This window comes from Hippoglossus hippoglossus, chromosome 6 (assembly GCF_009819705.1).
Source record: "Hippoglossus hippoglossus isolate fHipHip1 chromosome 6, fHipHip1.pri, whole genome shotgun sequence".
NCBI lineage: Eukaryota > Metazoa > Chordata > Actinopteri > Pleuronectiformes > Pleuronectidae > Hippoglossus > Hippoglossus hippoglossus.
In genome coordinates, this window is record NC_047156.1 from 1,294,220 (window position 1) to 1,311,409 (window position 17,190).

The 17,190-nt window shown below is 43.6% G+C and overlaps 1 protein-coding gene across 2 annotated transcripts; it reads left to right on the plus strand.

Moving 5' to 3' along the window:
* The first annotated feature begins 219 nt into the window (after positions 1 to 219).
* vps9d1 (VPS9 domain containing 1) lies at positions 220 to 16,319 on the plus strand. 2 transcript variants are annotated; one of them, XM_034589268.1, is made up of 19 exons: positions 220 to 362; positions 1,291 to 1,363; positions 2,054 to 2,245; positions 2,347 to 2,473; positions 2,859 to 2,970; positions 4,499 to 4,561; positions 4,969 to 5,021; positions 5,642 to 5,729; positions 5,810 to 5,895; positions 6,878 to 7,008; positions 7,088 to 7,417; positions 7,545 to 7,674; positions 8,450 to 8,655; positions 9,003 to 9,087; positions 12,835 to 12,939; positions 13,843 to 13,959; positions 15,121 to 15,152; positions 15,186 to 15,913; positions 15,982 to 16,319. In XM_034589268.1, the coding sequence occupies exons 1-16, from the start codon at positions 267 to 269 to the stop codon at positions 13,952 to 13,954; spliced, it is 1,989 nt and encodes a 662-aa protein (XP_034445159.1). In that variant the 5' UTR covers positions 220 to 266; the 3' UTR covers positions 13,955 to 13,959; positions 15,121 to 15,152; positions 15,186 to 15,913; positions 15,982 to 16,319. The 2 variants fall into 2 exon arrangements, with proteins under 2 accessions (XP_034445159.1, XP_034445160.1); XM_034589269.1 differs by lacking the exons at positions 15,121 to 15,152; positions 15,186 to 15,913; positions 15,982 to 16,319 and adding an exon at positions 14,049 to 14,329 and having other exon boundaries at positions 13,843 to 14,010.
* The last annotated feature ends 871 nt before the right edge of the window (positions 16,320 to 17,190 follow it).

The following is a 17,190-nucleotide window of genomic DNA, read 5'->3' on the forward strand; positions in this document are numbered from 1 at the left end:
CAATGAGCACAAACTCATGACCTTCTGTTGTTGGAGCTGTTGAGTTTGACCTTTACTGAGAGATTGTATCCTGTGTTTGTGTGTGTGTGTGTGTGTACGTGTATGTTTGTTTATGTGTGTTTTTATTGACTTTATGACTTTAAATCCTCCGTTTGTCTTTAGGTGACTTCACTTCCACTCCGCTCCACTAGGGGGAGGCGGTGTTTACCTCAAACTGCCGTAGCTATGCGCCCTGAGTCAACACGAAGAAGCAGAGAGGGGTAAACATGGCCACAGCCGCAGACCTCGGAGGGAAACCGCTGCAAAACGCCATGAAAATGGCCAAAGTCGCGATTCAGCTGGACGGAGGAAGCAAACACAAGGTAGAGAAGCTCCGCAGCTGCACTGACACGACCACACACAGATTAAAGGCCCGAGTATCCACACGGGAACCCGGGCTGGAGACATGTAAACACACCGAGAGGGGCGGGGGCTGCTAGCAGGTTAGCTAACTGCTTTTAAAGGACTTTAAATTCAGTAATTACATGTTTTTCTTGTGGAGGCTCGAATATCAGAATATAGAGAACAAGAAAGTAGAGAAGCTCGTTGAATACAGACTCGCACAGGTCGATTTACTTTACCTGTGGAAACTTAAAAAGAGACTTTAACATGTGGAGGAGTTGGTTTGAGATGTTTCTCCTCATAAAACACATTGAATATGTTGATATTTAGAGATTATCCAAAATATCATTCAGTGTTTTGTCCCTGGTGTTCATGATCAGATGCATGAAGATTCAGACACTGACAGTTTTAACTGTTATGGCTCAGGTTATGAATCTGATGATGCTCACATACTGATCTGCCTGTGAAATACTAACGAGTTAGTATTTCTGACATGTGAAGTTTTATTTTCTATTTATCCTTTATCTAAAAGCAAGCACATTAAAATCCCAGTCACAGAATCATGCGGGTAAGAATGGAAAGAATGAATTATGGGAAATAGAAAGCACCTGTTTAAAGATATGTCAAAAACTGATTTACATATTTTTCATGCCAAGACAAGTTAACGATTCCAAGTTTAAAAGTTTTCATTTTATTAAACAAGGACAATGCACAAAAACATTAATCTGAAAATGAGAAGATTTAGCAATCAGCTGATTTCCATCTGCAGTCCTTGTGACATTAGTAAATAGCATAGCGTCGATACAAACTACAGCTTAATTAATCAACACAATGTTAAATGACCATTCTCTGAGTGTGTTGCATTGTTTGCTGATGTGCTCACTCTGCCCGTGTGTGGTCTCTGTGCAGGAGGCTTACTGTGAATACCTCCGGACCATCAACTACATATCACACGCACTGTTGGAGGAAGCTGCGCCGCAACGTAAGACCTGAGAACTGACATGAACTGATTCACACCGGGTATTAAAAACTGTCCTGAGCGATCCGATCCTAGTTCGTCTGTTCTCACCTGACATTAAAATGTGTCCCAGACCAACTGCGAACATGTTCTGGATCTCAAGCGTGTCCTCAGTGCGTCGGATCACTCAGGATGGATGTAAATACCAGGTCTGAACAGATGCTTTACGATAAGGTACCTAGTCTCGCAATTACTCACTGCTTCATGGTTTCATTTTGATCATCATAATCAAAATCGGTTGGTAATAGATTATCGAACCCTTCAGAGCAGACACAGGAGTCTGAAGTGTGCTGCTGTGGGTTCTGTATCGTTCAGATCTGGATGACTGAGAATCTTCACTGACGTGTTGAACATATTACTACTGATTTTTAGGAGTCTGTTGCTTTTTTGGGCTCATGTGATTTTTATTTTACTTTCATGGACATGTCCTCGTTTTGATTTAAAAAAGAAATATGTCGCAGTAGTCCAACCGTCGTGGAAACATTAAATCAAAATTATAAACTAAGAAAAAAGCCTCTGAGGTTTGAACACGTGTCAGGATGGGGTTGAGGGGACAGACAGAGCAATGCAGCTAATCATCTGATCTAATCATCTTGAATTCAGTAGTTGATTGTAAAATAAATCATCTCTTTCGTTCTTTGTGCCGCTCCTCAGAGGAGAGGGAGATGGTGGTGGTGGAGGTGGAGCGGATGTTGAGGCTCGCTGAGCAGTGTCTGGAGCGAGCCAAGTCCTTTATACAGAAGAGTGCTGACCCCCTTGACCTCTCAGCCTCCGCTTCCTGTTCAACTGCCCAATCAGAACCCCATCAGACCACAGACCTCCCAGTCGCCACTGCTGCAGATACTGGTAAATACAGTCGTCTCCAGTCAGAGGAATCTGGTACTGATTAGGCACTGCTGCACCAGGGGTCACACATTTAAACTAATCAGCACTTTTCACCTCTGCAGGAACGAGCCCAACCAAGACCGGTCACCGCCGGTCGTTGTCAGACGGCGGCGGGGAGCCGTCCCCGTTCCTCCCCCCCGAGGTCTTCCAGAAGCTACAAACAGAGGAGTCACAGGACACGAGCAAAAAGTGAGGTCAAATATTGCTCCATTCAATATCAGATATTCTCTGAGGTTAGAGAAAACAGGGATTTCTAATAACATGGATTCCTTCTAGAAATTGTTTTTAAAATCTTGAAATTATTGTGATTTGTTTGTTCAGTTCACTTTATACCTTCAGGGTGAAAATATTGAAGCTGCAGAAGCTTTTCACGGCCTCACGTGTTGTTGGTTTGGTTTTTGTTCAGCAGTGTAACGTGAAGACAAGACTTTTATCTGATTCAAATTCTGTCATGATGGCAGAGGGAACGAGAGGCTGTCTTATGAGGCTTGTTCACACCCTCTGGTCCACATGTGGCTTGTTTGTATTTACTTTGTGTGTCTCTCTTTTGTGTGTGTGTACGTGTACACTGTAGGGAGCTGACACCCATTGAACAAGCTTCGCGTGTGAACCAGAAGTTAAAAGCGAACTATGAAGCTCGTCTGGCGAGACTCTCCCCGGGTCAGGCCTATCAGAAGACGTCTTTGGTAAGTGTGTGTTTCTTTTTAATTCATCTATTTGTTGGTTAATGTCCGATAAATAAAGACTTTCATTTTGCAAATGGTCTGAAATTTATTTTTGAATGTAACGATGTCTTGTAGTAAAGTAGAACTTCACAAGATGGGGATAAATACGGTGGCAGAGAAAGTTCAAATGGAAATGTTTTTTAAATCTCTTCTAATAAAAAGAGACAGACTGAGCACGTGCTTTTTTATTTTTGAGTCGTTGGCGGTACATCCGGTGCGGTGACGTCGCTGTGACGCACCTGGGCAGCTGATTGGGTCGTTCACCTGAGTGGCCACAGACCTCGTGGGTCAGTTGGTGTCAGATAAGAACAGACGGAGTTTGTCCGGTCGTCGGTGTCTCAGTCTTCTGTCGGGACACGATGGTAAACACGCACAAAGTCCTCGGACACGACCTCCCGCCTCGTTAGTACGGCACGTGAGTAACGGGACCGGGACGATGTTTCGCCGTCACGTGGAGCCGCGGGTTTTCTGGAGGAAGCTCAAGGCGTTTGTCAAGGTAACGTCATCAGGGGCTCCGAGGCTCAGCAGCACGGGACCGCCACAGCTGGGTTAGCACGGGTCAGCACGGGTTAGCACGGGTCAGCACGGGTTAGCACGGGTCGGCACGGGTTAGCACGGGTCAGCATGGGTTAGCACGGGTCAGCACGGGTTAGCATCGTTTCACAACAAATCCAGAGAGACGGTCTCAAGTGAATCTGTTGTTTCTGCTCAGTCATTAAAACTCAGTGTAGCTGTGATTACTCATGTTTGTCACGTTAACTGCTGGAGATCATGTGTATTAATGTGATCTATAAGCCATTTATTTTATGATATTATAAAATGTTTTATATATAATTTTTTCTGAATCTTTATTCAAGTCGTTTTTTAAATATAGATATTGTAGATTTTCTAATAATGTTGGGATCCTGTGGGACTCACTGGCCACAGGAGCGTCTGCCCCGTTGTCTCTAAACATTTAATTAATACAATATTGGGAAGTATTTCTGTTGGGCGGTGTCATGATATATTTCAAATTATAATTTATTCAGCAGAATAGACGATGCAGAGAACATTCCAGTGTGTATATATGTTCACTTTCTACATGTATATAATAGTTAAACTGCCGTCAGGGAGGTTGTTTGTTTGAGGTTTGGACCAGGAGAGAACTCAATGAGGGGGCGGATCCTGTTAAACATTGTGACATAAGACTATTTGTGAATCTTGATGAAACTAATCTGACATATTTAGAGGATCTGTGAGTGTTTGTGATTTAATGGGACAGTTGGGCCTTGGTGGACGAATGAGCTCCGAGCGACATTCTTGTTTTCTTATTAATGACCAAGAAATCATTTCCAATTTCAGCCTGTACATATTAATGTTTGCTTCATCCCCAACAATCTGTATCAGTCTGGTTCTTTTATTAACTATTCACATCTTAACACGTGTTGTTTCCCCTTGTTGTGATTTGCCTGCCTGTGATTGGACGGATGTTCCCTCTGTTGAAATGCAGAAGCTGTCCCTCCAGCGGCAGATGATGGAGAACCTCATCATAGCCAAGGCGCGGCAGGATGCTGTATCCTTCTGTGTGTCCATCTGGGGAAGGGTCACTTTACTGCTGTCATGAAGTTTGGTCGCTCCCAGTTTAAATATAAATTGTGATTGGATTTTATCCTAGTTGATGTTTCCCATTGTTTTCTAATGGGAAACAAATGATTGACTGGTAAAGAGGCTTCTATCTCCTCAGGGATATGATGCATGTTGCAACTTTTAGTTATGTGATCTCTACAAATTAAATTAATACATGTTGTATTATTAAGGTTAAAGGAATCGTCAAATTCTTCATATGCTTTTCAGCTGATGATAGAAAACATGGAAAGTTGCTTTGAGGGAAAACAACTAACGTGAAGTGAGGAACGTTCGACTGTAGAGTTTATTAATATAAATTATTGGAGGTTTCCTTAAGTTTGTTCGTAACATCAGCTGCAGAGGAAGATGGAGGAGAGGAGACTGCGGCTGCAGGAAGAAGCCAACAGGTACAAACCAACTGGAGTCATTTCTACCTTAACTCTGTGTTTCTCTCTTTCACTTGTTGGTTTTAATCACCTGGTTTTATCTGAGTGACTGTTTCCAAAACAACTCAAACCTGCCATGTTACATGACTGATCAGGATTGAGTAAGATTTATACTAAATGGTGCATACAGTGTATTTTGTCTTTTTAAGACCATATTATCAGAGAGTGTAGTTTTCGTTTTGTCTGACGTGTTAAACCAGCAGAAGTCCAAAGTGCGTCTGAACGTCTGTGCAGACTCAGTTTGATCTGTGTGTTGTCATCTGAGGGTAAAGAACTCTAACTTGAAAAGGCTTTCGTCGATACTGAAATCATTTGGAGCCGCACAGCTCAGGTCACTTTTGCCATTTGACAAAAATACCTCCTGATCACTTCTTTGTGAAGGGGGGGGGGGGGGGTTAGCATTCAAACTTTAGTTTTGTTCAGTAGTCATGGCAGCAAACCTCCTATACATAGAACTTATTTATCAAAATGTCAAGTGTAGAGATGTTAATTTGAGTTCACATTCCAAAAGAAATCCATTAAAGTGCAGGTTTAACCTCCTGTGTTTCTTTGATGCGTGTTAATATTTCGTTCTTTTGCAGGAGGTTTTCAGCGTCTGGGGCGATGACTGCAGAGGAGCAGGAGCAGCGTTCTCTTTACACCAATGTGCTGGAGTATGAGCAGGACCATGTGAGTTACAGAGGAAAGGCTTTAGAGGTGTGAAATTATATAATAGTTGTAATTAAGACTATATTATATATATTTTTTAGGATTGGCCCAAACTGTGGAAAGCAAACATGAAGGGGAGTCCTGATGATGTCACCTTAGTGTCACGTCTCGTCTCTTACCTGCTCAGGTGAGTAGCTGCAACATTTCAGCCCTCAGCCGTCCTCGGCTAGTTGACCATGTTTTAATGCCTTTGAATTGATTTTATATCACATAAAATGTTACTGTGCCTCTTGTTGGAAACACAAACTGTGTCTGTCCACTTCTCTCTCGCTAGTCTCTCAGCTTTCTGTCCACTTTCCCCCTCAGCTGCACCTCCGACCATATTCTGCAAAACCAAGAGATTGGAACCTTTTTACTCACATGTACATAAGTTTAGTTGCTGTTTCCACTGTGACGTGTGAAACCAGCCATGTGGTCGGTGACGATACGAGCATTACGTTAATATTAGTTGGTTGGATGAAGACATTAGATACTGTGGTCCTCATCTTTGAGACCAGGTTATAGGACATGTGTGGTTGTATTGTTTACCCTCCTGTCAATGGATTTAGGGGCTTAGTTGTGTCTTTTGTGTGCGTGATCGATGTTGAAGAGACAGTAGCTCAGCAGATCTTCACTGGTCTCAGACAGTACAAAAGGCTTCAACTAGCTGGAACCTGCTTTTCAGGCCGGACGCTACATGCTCCTTGTCACTCTTCATTGGTTGTGTTGCATCATCCTCCATCAATACGTGATGATTCTGATTCCTGTGTCTTATCTGGAGAGACGACTCCAGTGAGTGGGACTCAAGATTGTTACCGTACACACTTAGGAAATGATAACATAAAAATTATGCAACACAGATGTAGACGGCTCCATATCTGTACTTTTTGTGTTTTGTTCTGGTCCTCAAACATCCTCAAGACTTGTGTTTCCAGTTTGTTCCCAGTTAACTGGTGGAATAAGTTTGTTAGATTTGGAAATATTTGAATGTGTAGCGAGAATCCTGAAGATAATCAAAATATCAAACTTGAACTGACACATTTTTCTTCCTTACTGGTCCGACAGCGAAACAGCAGCTGGATCGTGACGCTGTTCAACGTTTGACTGTATTTTGACTCGTTTGTCCTCAGCCGGTCCGACCATCCTGTGGTGAAGCTGCTGAGGAAACATCAGTACCGTGTTTACAACCGGCTCTACCCCATAGTGAGTAAAGGCTGCGTCCAGGGTCCTGCTCTGCTGCTCAGACCTGCTCAGCTTCCAGGTAGAGCCACAGCCTGCTGCTCGTTAGGTCCTTTCATTACCTAGAATTTATTAATGAGACTTTCTCACGGGTCATACAGAGACCCAGAGGAGGACCGTCAGCACTGCGAGCTTTAGCACCGGCATGTCGTCCTCGCCGTCTCGTGACTTCCACGCTGACTCTGATGAGGAGGGGGAGGAGCCTCACACCCAGGCGACAGTGGACCGGGAGAACTCGTTTGAAGATCTTGAGCAGTTTCTCACTCACCTGGACTGGGCTCCGCCCAACGGCAGCGCAGAATACGCCAGCTCCGATTCCGAGCTGCTGTGTGACCCCTCGACTCTGAGCGAGGGCCACGTTCAGGGGCAGGAGATGAGGGCGCTGAAGGAACACCTGAAGGCCACTGTGAAAGACATTCATATCGCCATCGGTGAGCAGGCTCCCACAGGAGAAAAGTCTCCCACCATGTTGATTATTTACATCAGTCTCTGTTAAATGTTTCACGGCTGAATTTTACATACAAATTCTTTTAAAGAAGTAATTTTTATGTATTTCAGATCAGCTTCTGTCTCTGTGTCTGCTGTCGTTTGAGTGTCTGAACACTGCCAGCTCCAAGGACCTGTGCCTCGCCAGCATCGAGGAAGCCTTCTTCACTCCCCTGTGGAGCGCCCTGCTGACGCTGTTCAGGTAGTGCAGCGTGAATCCTTCAATCTTCAAACGTGTCTACATAGTTTTTAAAAATCTTATTGCTTTATCAAATGAATCTAAAATACAAAAAAATGTAAATGCAGAAAACATAATCCATTGTGTTCAGACATGGCCTCCACACTCCTGCTTCTTTCAAACTGCAACATGGACCAAATCATAGATGATTTCTGGTTTTACTCAATTATTCTTGTTAAATTGTTAAATACAACTGAACCGACGCACAGAAGCAGGAAAGTTGAGGATCAGACTGACTGTGGATCTGTGGACTGTAGTCTAATCTCATTGATTTGATCTGCAGCTCTAACATGTTCACGGCTGCATGAGGCCACGTGGTTTACACACTGACTATAATTCATATTGGTATCAATCATTTCCTAGAAATACAGTGAGTCAATGTCTCTGATTGTCCAGCGTGTGGCAGTGTTACTCTGAGTATGTCCTCCTCCTGTTCTCAGTCTTCATGTGATCAACTCTGACTTCTTCTACATGAACATGTTACCTCCTCTCACATGATGACACACATCAAACTGTGCTGCAAAGTGCTTTGAGTGCTCATCAGGATTAGAAAAGTGCATTTACACTTTAAATTTTTTCCCCATTTTACTGTATTTTAAATGATATTTTATCCTGTTGTCCAGCTCACTGCTGAATCTACTGTTTGTCTGAGGCCGTAGACGAGTGTGTGTCGTCTCTTTGACACGTGGCTCCATTCAGGAGATGATAAAATGTCCTGTTGTGTTTGTTTCTTCCTCAGGAAGGTCAACATGGAGCGAGAACAGGCCTTTGAGACGAGTATGAAACTGTACCAGGAGGCCTCACCTGGAGACATCGGCGTTCCCCTGAAATTATTCCCCCAAGAACCCGATGCACTGCAAGGTTCCTACCCCTACGAGTCGGCTGTTCAGGAGCTCATGCTGCTCATTAACGACTGCTGCCCTCAGAAGAAGCTGGAATGTATTGGTGAGTTCGAGTTCTGGTGTTTTTGTGCTTCCTGAAACAAATGTGAACTTTCATGGACTCTGTCGTAAAGCCTTAATTGTAGTCTTTAGAAAAATCCTTTTATTTCATTATTTGTTTGAAATCTTGAGCTTCAGCTAACTCTGTAAGTCATCAGCTCATCCATAACCGCCTGGATCTTCAATTTGATAAAGTACGTCTAACAATGCAGATTTAGCTTTGGCATCCAGAGATGGTGAAGTTTGTAGTTTTTAATTATTTTCTCCGTTGCTTTGTTACAGACTGTGTGTTTATTGGTTTAGGATCAGGGGCTCAGCTTATCTATATATTTCTTCTACGTGTTGTTGCAGTTCGAACCCTACGTGTGATCTGTGCCTGTGCAGAGGACTACAGGTGTCTGCATGAGGGCGACTCCGCACCCAAAACTGCTGCCATGTAAGTATCCACCGGTTTCTCCTCGGGTTCTGTGTAAACAAGAAGCTCAGTTATGTTGCCCTCGCTGCCAACATACTTCAACGCCTCCTTCACGTTTGCTTGGTTGTTAAACTAAACATGGAGTAGACCTCTGGACAAACATGGCAACACTGGAGGACTGTTTGTCCTTGTGTCCCCATTAAAGGAACGTCATGTAGACGCCTGTCGTTTATCACCAACTCTCAAAGTGTCTCCTCTAAAAGTTTCACCACTGTTACAATGTCTTCCTCGTGTCCTGGAACTATCGGCCATACGCCCCCCCCCCCCATGGCTTCCTGGTGGTACTGCTCTGTTTCCTCTGTTTCCTCAAGCTCTCAGAAGACGTGCACGAAAATGAGCGCAGAGTATGGACAGAAGAATCCGTCCATTTCCCAATATGAATCTAACGTTGAGCATTAATTAACTTTCAGTTAATTTGGTGTATGTTTCTTCTTTTTATCTTTATAACTCTTAAAAACAACAGAATAAACTTCAAAATAAGAGCCCTTTTTATTGACCCAAAGCTTCTAATAATGGGGAATAGACTAAGTCCAGTGAAAGTGAGCAAACATCATGTGCTCTCTGCCTCGGTAGCCGCCCTGTCAGGTCTCATCAGTGCGCAGCCAGGCCCGGCACAGCGGGGGACGTCCTAGGTCTCCTGCCCCCTATAGATTCCTGACCGGGCCGAAAAGTGGGTCGTCCTGTCTGGGTTTGGAACAGACACGGGGCCCAACGACGAGTTTAGGGAAGGAGAAGAAAAGAGATGGAGATTCGTGAAAACTGTGAGAGAATCAGACAAAGGCTCAGTGGGTCACAACAACATTAACAGAGAACTTGGACTGCGCCGGGAACTTGAGTCAAATCGCTCTGAGTTGACAGAGTTTGAGTGAAACCCTGAAAGATAAATGAATCAGAGGAACTTTATCGTCTGAGCCAAATCCACGAGAGACACTGTGGTGATCAGCCTCATCTCCGCCGAGCTGGCCTCTCGCTTGTGATGATCGAACGTTGGCATCAAAAACAGAGACGGAGATTCCTTGTGAACACGCGAGTAAACAAACTGAGCGCCAGCATCTGTTCTTAAAGGTGGGTGGAGATCGTCGTCTTACAACAGGATCAGTTACTGGGTTGTTTGGAAAGTCGTAAGGTCACGCACTTTTTTAACGGGGCTTACAAAGAGCTGGCATCAAACTCAAATGTCAGACAAATAAAAGGTTTTATTTGCACGAAGTCTCCGTTTCTCCAGATTCATCTTTTTCATAAGCTCTTGTCCTCGTGGTTTTGTCTCTTGTGTTGTTCACTGATGTTTGAGGGGCTGAGGCTGCGTCTCCTGCTCCATATCTGTCTGCTTGTGTTGGACTGTGTGTGACGTGATCAGAGTGGAAGACTTGACCGGGTCAGCACCTCTCAGAGCTTCTTGAGCTTTGCAGAGGGATTTTTTTTTTTACGTTTTCTTGTGTTGAACTTTTGCTGAACCTCCGCCTCCCTTAATTTAAAGTTTATCGATATTGAACACATCGCGTGTCCAAATCTCTAAACTGCCGACGCTGCACTTCCTTTAACAATACACACACCAAGTGGGAAGCTGATGCGATGAATGGTTCTCGACACGTGAGCCACTGACAGATTTCTATTTCTTAAATGGTTAATTATGAACATCCCAAGAAATGAAAACTGAATCGCATTTATATTGTTCTTGTTTATAGTCAAGATTCCAGGAATGCAGTCACGTGTCTCACCTCAGGATACGATCTGTAATCATCTTTGGTGAAAATCACTGCAGCTTGTCCAGAATTAAAAAGAATGTGAATTAGAACCAGGTTTCCAGCAGGAAACTGTTCTTCAAAGCTAAACTCTGTCTCATCACAGATCCATTTTAATTTGTCAGATTCCAGCCAGGGGCCACTGGCGGATTTAATTTAATAATCCATGAATCAGGAGAGAATGTTGACGTTCTTCAAAGATGGTAAATGTGGACTGTGGACCTTCTAGTGTCCAATCGGCCAGTGTCACATTCCTCTGTCCTGATTGTGGCTCAGCACAGATGTGACTTCTTTTCTTAGTCCATCTAAACACAGGTTTCCTTTCTGCATCAAACCAGGATGGATTTGTTTTGTTTAGATGAAGCTCTGAGTCAGTTTTTAGAGCTGAAATAATAATAATAAGAACTGGGATGTCTTACAAAAAACATGTCATGTAACTAGGCCCAACTGTCCCTTCAGTTCAATCAAGCTGCACCAAATTACACAACCTCATGAACGTCCTCTGAACACATGAGACTGTTTTCATCAGGATCAATGAATTCTTCTCTGGGAAACCAGGGAGAAGTGTAAGAGTTGAGTAAAAGAACAGAAAACTAGGCTCTTACTCCGACTCCTCCGATCATTGGCCTCTGCAGAGTTGTAGAAACGTTGTGTTGGAGCTTCTCAACCTGCTGCTCGAGGTTCTGAGAGAGAAGACCCACCACACTGTTCAACCACAGGTCTCTGGAGTTTCAACAAATCCAGCAGAGTGAGACATCGCAGCATTTTCCATCATGTCATTGTTTGATGTCGCAAATAAAAATGAAGCTGACAGACTAAATATTTTCAGCGTTTGGAGCTCATAAAAAAACTGGAGTGATTAATCGGTTTAATCTGTTTTTAATTCACTGTTTCAGAGACACAGGCTGTTTATCAACATCTTCAGAGACACAATATAAAAATGTATACCCAGACGTGACACTGTGCACACACGCACTCGTCAAACCAATCAGAAATGACACTTTTATATTTGCAATACGTATTTAATTCTGTGAATCTGTTGCTGCACCCTAACAGTTGAGATTCTGATTCAGTCTCACACAACGCACGTAGTCGTCCTCGCTGCTCTCGTTCATTCACTGAGCTGCAGTTCTCTTCAGTTCTCTGTTCTTGACCCGACTGGGACCTCATTTGTTCTCTTGTGCGCGTTTGTCCACATCCCTTTCTTCTCTCTGTGCCATTGTGCGGCTAAATCGGTCGCCACTTTAATTCAGAATCGTTTAATTAAAGAATCATTTCACCCCTCTGTCCATTTCTGCTGTTTTTGACCTTTTTGCTCCACTGAATTTCAGCACACTGCGAACTCACGTTGGAGCCAAATCTGAAATCCGTATTTATGCTCGTGGGAAGAGAGCATTGTTTCCTTGGAATGCAGAGATGCCAGTTCTCGTGTGAGAGGAGCGACGTGTGTGTTTACAGTAGTGAACTCAGAAGATTATAATTCAGGGATAAGTGTGTGTGAGGTCCAACTCCCAGCGGTTACATGAGCCGGTCCACACCTCCCAGGACCTGCAGCGCGGGAGTATCCAGTTGCATGCGGCCGGGTCAGTCCAGGGCCAGGAACCTGCCTTCTCACGCAAACCAACAAGCAAGGCAGTTAGCCCTGCGTGTGAGCGCCGACAAACAAACGGTCACTGTCTGCACACAGGCAGAATGCTATCAGCCTGTCATCTCCCGGGCTGCAATTTGTCCTCCCAACAGATCTCATGGAGAGAGGGAGAGAAACAAGTGCTTTATCACTTCCATCCCCAGCACGAATCCCATTGAGAGCTCCGTTTGATTTAGTTTCCGTTCCGTCCCCCGGGGAGCACATTACCATCATGCACTGTAAATGTCACTCTCTATTTTTCCCTTCTGCTCCATTTCTTTACTTCTGTTTCCTCTCTGACTCGGCCTCGCTGCCCTCGTCTCTTCTTCGGTCCGACAGCGGAGCAGATGACCTGTTGCCCATCCTGTCCTACGTGGCCCTGCGGAGCCAGTGTCCCCAGCTGCTGTCTGAATGTGCGGCTCTGGAGGAGTTCATTCACGAAGGGTGAGTCATCTGGACGGGGGGAAAAAGATGTTTGCAACAAATACACAATATAATTGTCTGGATACGACGTGAGTCACAGATTTGAGGCTGACGTCCAACTTCATGAATGTGGAAATGGCCTTAAAGCTCATGGACGTCTCGGCTTGTTTGCACAGGGACTTTGATTACAGGGGTTCAGTTGGGGAGAGCTGGTAGTGTTGAGGTACGACGTCATGCCGAGTATCGTAGCGTGTGAAATCCGACCACGACCCAGGAGATCTGCTCACAGCCATAAAGACAGCAGGTTGTAAAAGGAGGCTGGTCAGACTGGTGGTGGCCGAGGAATGTCAGGATATCTGGGGTTTGGTTTTTCTCCTCCTATAAATAAAATACAAATAAAGTCCCACTCGATGTTTGAGCAGCTCAGTGGGTTTGAAGCGTTCGAGCGGTGGAGCCAACTCCGGCCACAGGGTGTGAGGAGGTAGAAGGACGACTCAACCACTCACCCATGTATTTGATTTAATGCCCAAGTTTTCATTGTCATAAATACAGTTCATAAAGAAACGCGGCAAGATTATGACGCTTAAGAAAAGTAATATGTTAAAGTAGATCTGTTTCATTTTCTGAAAAGAATGTTTCCGTGTCAAACTGTTGTGTGCCCAGGCTGCAGCTCACTGACTGATTTCACTCCCAAGTGATGTGGTTAACACAGATATTTGGTCCTTTACATGCAATGGAAAAAATCTGATTTGTTGTTTTCAGCTAAATGAAAAAATCAGAGCTTCGCTGTGGATGATGAAGATTCTTCTGGTCGGTCGCTCCTCGTTCGGTTTCTGTCCAAGTCGTCAAAATCAATGGTGGAACTCGTCGTTGGTCACATTTTATTTACAGATGTGTTGTTTTACGGCCACGTCTCTGTTTCAGCTACCTGATTGGAGAGGAGGGATACTGTCTGACCTCCCTGCAGAGCGCCCTGGCCTATGTGGAGTCTCTGCACTCGGCAGCAGCTCAGCTTCCTGCTGACAAGCTCGGATGAAACAGGTAAAAGATGTTCTTGAGTAAACTGGGATAATAAGTAATGTGTGTGAAACCAAACTATCTGATAACAAAAGGGTTAAATACTAATTTAAAATATAGCAACACATACAAAGAGGCACAACCAAGCATGTACACATTCAAACTCATTAAACATGAACCAGAATAAACAATAACTTAAGGCCTTTTAAAACAAACCAGAGATTTAGCAGATCTGATGAAAGGAGAGAAGCTGTTTCAAAGTTCAGGAGCAACACGATCAGACAGAGAACAGGCTGAGAGCAGAAGATCCGAGCGTCTCTGCTGCAGCATCACACAGAGACAGGATATAATACACAGATGTTGTTTTATTCATGTTCACCAAGGTGCCAAATTTCCACAAAATGATAAAACCATTTAGGTTTTGTAGGAAACAAAAAAAACAAAAGCAAACAGTTTCAGCTGTTTTCCGAAGTACAGAATTTAAGGGAGGCTCAGTATCAGTGTGACGTCATGTTTACTGATTTGTTTTGTCTGTTAACCCCGTCCATGCAAATATAAGACAAATGTGTAATTCTGTCCACTAGCGTTAAACAAATGGTTTATCATGTACTGGTTTTAAGGAACGTTCCAGTAGTTATATTTGACCTGTGAGAGAGTTCAGAGGTTTTCAAACTAAAAGAGTCTGGTTGCGTAGCAATCTATAAATAGTTGCTACATGTTTCAACATCTGGATAATTTCAGGAGATTATGAGGAGTTCAGTGGAGCAATGAAAGCAGCTGAAGTGGACAGACACCCGGTCAGAACGGATCTCAGCTCGCTCGTCTGTGGCAAAGACTGTTAACTTCTGTCTGTAGTTCCAGAGAGAACCTGGGGTTTCCAGCAGCAGAACTTCACCCTGAATATACATTTTAAATATTTAGTTATTCCATTTTGTGTTGAAGGCTGCAGCAAACACTCTGTCCCAGCTGAACATGCAGCTTCCTGTGACGCAGGACAAACCCGAGTCACTTCTAACCAATCAGAGCCTGCGAGTTGTCGTCAAACATCGTTTTCAAAGTGTAAAGAAGGAACTCACGCTGGATTGTTGAAGGGATCTGATTGTGTTCAGACTGGACTCGTGATGCTGATGAAGAAAATAACTCAGACATGATTTACAAATCTGTTCTTTTTTCTCCTTCATTCAGGAAACGAGTCAAATCTGTGGGAACTGAGGTTTAAAAGAAACCACGCATCACTGAAGTTGTGTGTAAAATGTGAATGAGACAAACGCATGTGCTTCAGCCGAGTGTGCATGGGACTGATGTGACGTGGGGGGGGGGGGGGTGCTGTATAAAACCTGAAGTGACAGAATGTGGGAAACAGCAGCAAAACCAACTTCACACTGAGGACCTGGAATCAGGCGTCTTCCCACTGGTGGAAGATCCCTCCTGAGACTTCAGAGGACAAATGCACTTTGGGTGATGAGGCGTTCAGGGGCACACTGGATATTTGAGTTGTTAGGGGTCAGGCGGTGGAGGAGCTGTGTCACAGATGAGCACAGGAGGAGGAACTGCTGTGAAGTAACTTGTCTTTCACACGCAGGGGAAATGAGAGCTGCTATTTATTGTAGGTTAGAAAACTGTTGCACTTTGTTAGTTAGTGAGTTTTGCCTGTGAGACGAGTTTCCAGCCTCCGTCTCAGTCGACCTTTTTGAATTTCGGTTTTCATTCTTATTTTTAACAAAGCAAAGCTAGAAGTTCACCACCTTTTTAGTTTCACAGCCTATTTTATACTTTTAGCCGTTTCTCAATGAAAACCCAACTGATACTTATTAGATCTACGATGGTAAAGGGATTGTGTCATATTGATGAGCTCATAGTTTTAAGTTTGTTTTCAAGAACTGTTTGGTTTTATAAATCCGTGCAGACCTGAAAGACTGTGGTGTGTGTTTGAACGTAAAAATGTGTCTTCAGACGAATGAGACTAAAATAACATGATGTCGAGCAGGAAGGAGATTTTATAATCTGCTATTAAACAACAGACAGAGCAGTTATGATATTATTGAGTGTTATGAGTCCACATCCTGAGCAGACTTCTCATCTTCTCACTGCAGACGAACCAGTTTTATATTTTGTCATTTTATTTTGTTTGCTTTGTTTTTCTTTAATTAACTTTTTTAAATGAATTAAATTTAGTCCAGATACAAAAGAAGTGAAACAATGTCTGAACTGTTATTTTTACATAACTACTAAAAACAAGTATGTAATAACCATGAATGTAATTATAATGTAAATGGCAGAACGCTGTGATATTTTGCAAAGTGGATGAAACCACTCGTGTAAATGAATTGTACATTTTGTTATAATGTGAATATTATTTAATTATTAAACTAATTTACTGTGAGAGGCTGGTAATGTGAGACTGAGCGTTTGAGAGAAGAGTCAATGAAGAGAACAGAGAAATGTTCAGGATCATGTGATGTGTGGTGGTTTCACACAGCTGGTCACTTACCTGGTTACTTACCTGGTCACCCACCTGGTCACTTACCTGGTCATCTACCTGGTCACCCACCTGGTCACCTACTGGACCTGTTAACTAAACCAATCACATCCAGCATCAACAGATCCTGAGCAACTCCTTTAACAAGTTAAGGTCCAGTAGTTCACGTTGTGCAGGTTGAATCTCTCACTGTATCAAACATTATATAAAAAGCTCAGTAGCTTTGTTGAGAGACGGTTTGTGTGTCTTGCCCGTGGAGACGTATCATTTTCAAAGGTTGACACCCACCAAGAAGTTTTATATCATTTACATAATTTAAAAAGCTCATGTCAACATCCCACAGTAATCTTTAACTTCTCTGCCTGATAGAACTGTGCGTCCTCTCCTCCACTGTTCCTCCCAACATGGCGGCTGTGGTTAAATATTCTCTCACCCGGTTGTTAAACCTAAACCACATTTTGAACCAATTAGTTTGTAATTGCTTTGAGACGTTTGTCTGTTTACGAGCGTTTTAATGGTGCGTCGGTGATTGTGGGTCCTCAGCGTGATGGGACACACCCGGGTGGCGATGGCGTGAGAGTTCCCCCGACCTCGGAGCTGGCGGCTGCTGTGACACGAGGCTCTGGAGACCTTTAGACCTCATCATCTCAGCTGCTCCAGTTTTTAATCAGAAGCAGAGGAGTCGTTAGGCGTCTTTCAACTTGTCCACATTGAACCGGTCTGAGTTTCACCCTGATCCTGATCCGTAGAATCCTCCGGTACAATGAAGACGAGAA